This window comes from Quercus lobata, chromosome 3, assembly GCF_001633185.2.
Source record: "Quercus lobata isolate SW786 chromosome 3, ValleyOak3.0 Primary Assembly, whole genome shotgun sequence".
Lineage (NCBI taxonomy): Eukaryota > Viridiplantae > Streptophyta > Magnoliopsida > Fagales > Fagaceae > Quercus > Quercus lobata.
The window spans coordinates 43,301,496-43,308,017 of record NC_044906.1 but is presented as its reverse complement, the minus strand read 5'-3'; the positions used below and the strand labels follow the sequence as shown (position 1 = coordinate 43,308,017).

At 35.9% G+C, this 6,522-nt stretch overlaps 1 protein-coding gene across 1 annotated transcript; it reads left to right on the top strand.

Annotated features, from left to right (window-relative positions):
- The first annotated feature begins 4,307 nt into the window (after window positions 1-4,307).
- LOC115981467 (pentatricopeptide repeat-containing protein At1g61870, mitochondrial-like) lies at window positions 4,308-5,826 on the top strand. Its single transcript, XM_031103630.1, has one exon. The coding sequence runs from the start codon at window positions 4,347-4,349 to the stop codon at window positions 5,538-5,540; it is 1,194 nt and encodes a 397-aa protein (XP_030959490.1). The 5' UTR covers window positions 4,308-4,346; the 3' UTR covers window positions 5,541-5,826.
- The last annotated feature ends 696 nt before the right edge of the window (window positions 5,827-6,522 follow it).

Sequence of the window (6,522 nt, the reverse complement as noted above, 5' to 3'; positions counted from 1 at the left end):
TTGTTAAACCATCCAAATTCATGTAAATATTATAACAAGCCCAATTCAAGATCAATGCAAAAACACAACCAATGTAGCAGTGTGTCCACAGTATTCACAAGCTGCCATATACATTCACCAAAACATCCAAATCACATTGACAACTGGGTACCATCATTTATGCACATATATTTCTCTACATATAATTTTAACACCAAACTACAATTATCAACATCTGAATAAATCAATAATTAAATAAATAAATGGGTAATTAATAAATAAATAAGTAAACATATAAATATATATTTAAATATATATATATATATATATATTGGATCAGAGAAGACAAGGGAAGAGAAGGTGTGGAAAATATGGGTTTTTGATGGGTTTGAGGGGATGTGGATCAGGTACTGTAGAGGGTGGGTTTGAGAGTAAAGCTTCACTGGTGATGGTAGAGCCACAGATCGGAGATGTTAGAGAAGGGTAGGGCTTCGCTGGTGTGAGGGAGAGTTATGGCTTTATGGATCGGGTACATGCAGAGCTCGAGGTGGGCTTGGAGTAGTCGGAGGTGAGGTTGAGCGAGACGGAGAAGAAAAGGGAGAAAACTCACTAGCGCGAAGGGAAAACGGCGGCAGTGCTCGTCAAAGTGTGGGGTGGAGCTCAGACTGGCGATGGCTTCACGTGAGGAGGGAGGGATGAGCTAAGGTGAGCTTTGAGTGGATAGGTAAGTGGAGTGTTCAGACCATGTGTGAGGAGTAAGGAAATACAGAAATGAATTAAAGGTAAAATGAGGGTTAAAATGATTTTACGGATTGTGTAGCCAATTTTACAGTCAAACTAAATTCTATTTTCAGTTTGACTGTATTTTCAAGTGGTGCCAAACGTGGACCCAAGTGTAAATTGTTTTCGGATTTCAATTTACCACTGAAACAAAGCCTTAGTAAAGTTGTGTTTGATTATATGCCTTTTCTTTTATTAAATAATAATTTCATTAAAATATTATGAAATTAATAATTCCATTCTTTTTTTCCCATCTCCCCCACGCCACTCTTTTTTCCCCATCATTTGGTCAACCCACTTATTTTCCCCTTTGGTGACTCCTTCCTTATACATTGCTATCCTCGCCTAACAGTGCTTGCCTAAATCCCAACACCCCTTCTTCTCTCTCTCTCTCTCAAAATATATGGTAAAGGTTTGTTGTGGGGTTGCCAATTGTGTGGGCCTTTCGCTATTTTGGGGTTTGTTAATTGCAAATATGGCATGTGATTTTGGATAAAATATTATTTTGCTCCCTTAACTTTTACAAAAATTTGTTTTTCATCTGTAAAAACTTTTAAAATTTCTTTTTTCATCCCTAAATTTTGTAAAGAGGTTTTTTAATAGTTTATGCTCCATTTTTTTTTGAAGTAAAGTATTTTTAAAAGTAAAATATTTTACAAGTAAAATTTTTTACGGATAAAACATTTTTAGGTGTTTGGTATAACAAGTAAATTTTTTTTAAGCAAACCTCCAAAATCGGTGGCTCAGCCATTAGAGCTGCTGGTACTGGAGGTTTGGTAATTGGATCTCAAAAACGATAGTTATGTCGATCGTCGTCAAAGCAGTCTCTCTAGTGATTGGATTGTCAGCACCCGTGGCCAAAGTGGTGTCCCTAACCACCAAATCACCAACATCAGTGGCAGAAACAACAGCTTCAATTATCAAATCTTTGACACCAATTGCTGAAATGGTGCCTCCGGTGATAAGACCGTTGGCATCAATCGTTGGAGCGACAGCTCTGGGCATTGGACTAATGACCTAGCCACTAAATGAGGTGAAAGGAAGCCACTGTATGTTTTTGTAAAATGTTTTACCAAATTTTTAATGGTAAAAAGTTTTACAATTTTTTTATAAAGGATTTTATGGTCAATGGAAAATATTTTACAAGTTTGACACATTTTACATGCAAACAAACACCAGAAAGTGGGAAAACATTTTTTGGAAAATATTTTACTTCAAAACAAACAGTGCATTAGAGACAAAAATAGATATGAAAAAATAACTTTCTTTTAATGGTTTAGGGTGAAAAACAAACTTTTTGGTAAAGTTTAAGAACATAAATAAAACATTTTCAATAGTTTAGGGATGAAAAACGAAATTTTCAATAGTTTAAGGACGAAAATGAACTTCTTAAAGTTTAGAGATGAAAAAAAAAAGGCTTTTGATAAAGTTTATAGACCAAAATAATATTTTACCTTTTGGGAGAGATTGATTTTTGCTATGTTTTGCTATAGAAAGAATAAGAAAACAGATGGGTCGGGATATATAGTGAAGGGGAGAAAAATGAAAAAAGGGAAACTGTAAGGAAAACCAACCAAAAAAAAAAAAAAAGAAAACAAGACTTTCCATGAGTTCTCAATGTGGTCTTGCATATTTTTGCTATAATATATCATCAAAATAAATGACTTCACATCAAGGTGGTCGATACCGTACCGATACCGGCTGGTATGTATACTGATATCGAAATGCTAACGTTTTATACCGGTTTAAATACTGGCAGTATCGGCCATGTACCAGTCGATTTCGAGCATTACCGGCCGGTACCAAGCGTTAAGGCCGGTACCAAAAAAAAAAAAGCATTTTTTTTTTTTTCATTTTTAGTTTTGTAATTTTTGAATTTTTGTAAGGGTAGAATGATAACTTATTTGTATTAACTTATTAGTATTATTTGTTTTCTTAGTATGCAATGAACAATTAAGCTTTCTATTTTTTATATTGTGTTTTTTTCTTCTTCTTTCAATTGATGCTAAAGTCTAAAACCATGATTAATTTATTCTGAATTGAGGTAATATTTTATAGTAAACTTTTATATTTATTATATATATATATATATATATATTTATAAATATAAAAAATAATGGTAAACCTGAAACAGTACACCGGTATTGACCAGTATCGAAATATATCGTTCCTCTGGTCAAACCAATACAACCTCTAGTACAAGATTGACTCCCTTGCTTCACATACTCCAAGCGACAGCTGCAACATCTCATGAAGGTGCTTGGAGCGTTTGTAAACACAAAGCATCATTAAAACATTCAAATAATCAATGATGGATCGTGAAAGTATTTTTCCACTCATCTCTATGTCTAGTCCTTGCTCTCTCAAAAAAAGAAAAAAAAAAGTCTAGTCTTTGTTTTGTGATAGCCACTTTTCAAGTCTATCTTGGAGAGGACCTTTTGCCCTTGCCAGCCAATCTTGCATATCATCTCTCCTAGAGATGGGAAACTTGTAGTTGATAATTATTTTGTTAATTACCTTACTAAATACAGGACCGACAATTCCTTCCACTAGGCAAATTAGGCAATGGCCTAAGGCCCTTCCATATCCCATCTTTCTTTGGTGCCATTGTTAGACAATAATGCAAAGACTACACAAGGGTTAATATTTTCGGGGAAATTTGTCATTAAACATGATTTTAGTAACTATTTCATTAATTGATATGTTTTCGAAACATTTTAGCAAACTAACATCTTGAGCTTTAGAAGCTCGAGTTCAGTGAAGAAACTCGAGTCTTAGAGACTCGAGTTCCAAGCTAGTGTGGATAAATAATTCACGTAGAACTCGAGTCTCTAAAACTCAAGTTCCATAGAGCATGAATAAGAAGCAGATCGAGGAAGAGGAGAAGAAGAAGATTTGAAGAAGAAGAAGAAGAAAAAGTAGAACCCACGACCATAACCTAACACGCATAAACCCAAATGTTCTTTGACAGAAGACTTCCACGTGGATTTTTTCTTCCACATCAGATTTCCACCACTTGCAACTCGAGGCTTAGAGACTCGATTCCTTCACTGAACTCGAGTTTCAAAGCCTTGAAATGCTAGTTTGCAAAAATAGTTTTGCAAACTTGACAACTAACCAAATTGTTTCAAAAATAAAGTCAAATGACAAATTTCTTGTAATAATTTCTCTTAGAGCACTAGCATCCGGTCCTGGGATGCATACCAGTCTCTATTTTACATCCTAAAAACCTATTTTACATCCTAAAAACTTATTTTATCTATTTTATCATCCCATTTTATAACTCATCAATGTATACTTTTGCAAGTGGGTTCTAATTAGCTCAACTAGTAATGTTTCTGATGGTTGAATAAGAGATCTAAGATCAATCTCCACCTACACCAAAAACTGATTAGTGTCTTAATCTGATGATATAGAACTACTATTATCAAAAGCGGACACCGTAGGTAAAAAAAAAAAAAAAGGTATGCTTTTGCAACTTGTCAATTTCCAGTGGGGTTGTCGTATAAGCTGCCCTACTAGTTAAAACCAACATCACTCATCACTCGACTTTTGCTTAAACCCTCTAAAAGCCCTTGTCCTCAGAAATGGCCAGTTTGAGCAAAAGCCGTCGACTCTTCATCCACCTCAACCGCAATGTGGACGTACCAAAACCCCTCTTCTACTCCACCACCCCAACCCCACCCTTCCCTTCATTCCGAGCTGCCAAAGCCGCCATTATCTCCGAATCAAACCCAGACAAACTCGCCGAAATCCTCCAAAAATCCATCCACTTCCCCACCTTTCAACGCCACCGGCCTATCTACCACCTCTCCATCCGAAAACTCGCTCGAGCGAATCGCCCTGACCTCATTCACAGCGTCCTCCAATCCCACCCAACACCCAACTCCGAAGGCTTCTTCATCCGCCTCATCATGCTCTACTCTAGCGCCGCCATGCTCGATCACGCAATCAACACCCTCGAACTCATCAAATCTTCTTCTCAACTTTCCGAGAAATCCCTTTGTGCCATCCTCACCGCTCACCTCAACAATCGCCTCTTCGATCAGGTTCGTGATCTCTTTCAAACTCTGCCTTTGAAACTCAATGTCACTCCTGGTATTGCGTCTAATAATTTGGTCTTGAAATCTTTTGTTGAGCAAAATAATGATGTTGTGGCTGCGCTTAATTGGGTTGAGATAATGGAGAAAGATAATAAGGTTTTGCCCAATATTGATTCTTATAATGTCTTGTTAAAGGGTTATTTGAAGAATAATGATTTGGTTGGGTTTGATGGGGTTGTGAAGGAGGTTTTAAATAAAGGGTTGGACTTCAATTTGGCTAGTTATAATTATAGGATTTCGAGACTCTGTAAGAGCAAAGAGTGTGCTCGAGCTAAGAAGTTGTTGGACGATATGGTTTCCAAAGGCGTGAAGCCAAATTCTGTTAGTTATGATACTATCATTGATGGGTTTTGTAGGGTAGGGGATTTGGAATCGGCCAAGAAGGTTTTGGAGAGTATGTTGAGGGATGGTTATGTTTCACCGTGTTCGTTTCCTTATTATGCTTTGATACGAAATGCCGTTAAGGAGGGAGAGTTTGATTTGGCTTTGGAAATGTGTAAAGAGACTATAAGAAGGAGGTGGATTCCGCCCTTTGAGGCAATGAAGGGTCTGGTTAACGGGTTGGTGAAAATGTCAAGAGGGGAGGAAGCAAAAGAGATTGTTGAGAAGATGAAGAAAAGGCTTAAGGGGCCTGCTGTGGATTCCTGGGGGAAAATTGAAGCTGCTCTTCCTTTGTAGATCAGTAGCTTGGCAAATAAAAAGTAGATTTTTCAATTTCATGGGAGTGGATTGAACTGACCGGTAACTTGTATAACTCAGCTTCCTGTAGTTTTTTTAATTTTTTATTATTTTTGTGATCATGTCCCCTGCTAGTACTCCATACAAGTTTTGGATGACTTCTAGTTGTGCTCGTTTCTTTTGTATCATGATTAAGGCTTCAAATTTGAACTAGTTCAATGGTCATTGGAATTCGAATCTATTATTCCCTTGTGTTCAGAAGTTCTATTGAGCGTTGCATTCTGTATATTACATGACCCTTTTGTTTTCAGTCTAGCATTACTCTGTGTGTGTGTGTATTTAGTTGTCTTTCAGAATCTTATGAAATATTGTTTAGGACTAAGAAGAAGTTTGGAATAGCGTGGTAAGAAAATTAAAAGAATGTTAAACTTGTATAGAAATTAGACTGCTCAATAGCTGAAGTTGAAATAAAACATATTTTAAGAGTAATTTAGTAATAACTGATGCTTCTTGTACAAAATTTCATTTAAAGTATTTATCAAAAATAAGATATGAACATATTTTTTAGTCTTATGTTAAATTCATCCTATGAGATTTTTAATGGTTATGGGTTGTTCCTTTTTTATTCACAATCAGTCTATAGCATCCAACCAAGATTGAATCTGAATAAAAGTTAAATGAAAGATAATCAGTTGAACCAGGTTAACAGTACTAGGTGGAGTTTGATTTAGTCCATTTCAATTATAGTGAAAATGGTAATTTATCAAAAAAAAAAAAAAAAATTTAGTGAAAACAGTAACAAAAATGGGGTTGGGAAAGTGTTTGGTTGGTGGTCTAGAGAAAAAAGGACCTCTTTTGGGTTGATTTCTGAAAACACCTTTTTAGTTTAATCTTGGTTTTCTATTCAAAATAGAGAGAATTGGAGTAGTAATTTTGAAAGTTCAGAAACAAGGGCAGTGAACAGTGCCACTTGAAGTGAATG

Excerpts from the sequence above, each read along its gene's own strand:
- LOC115981467 (XM_031103630.1), top strand. The coding sequence starts at position 4,347 with ATGGCCAGTTTGAGCAAAAGCCGTCGACTCTTCATCCACCTCAACCGC.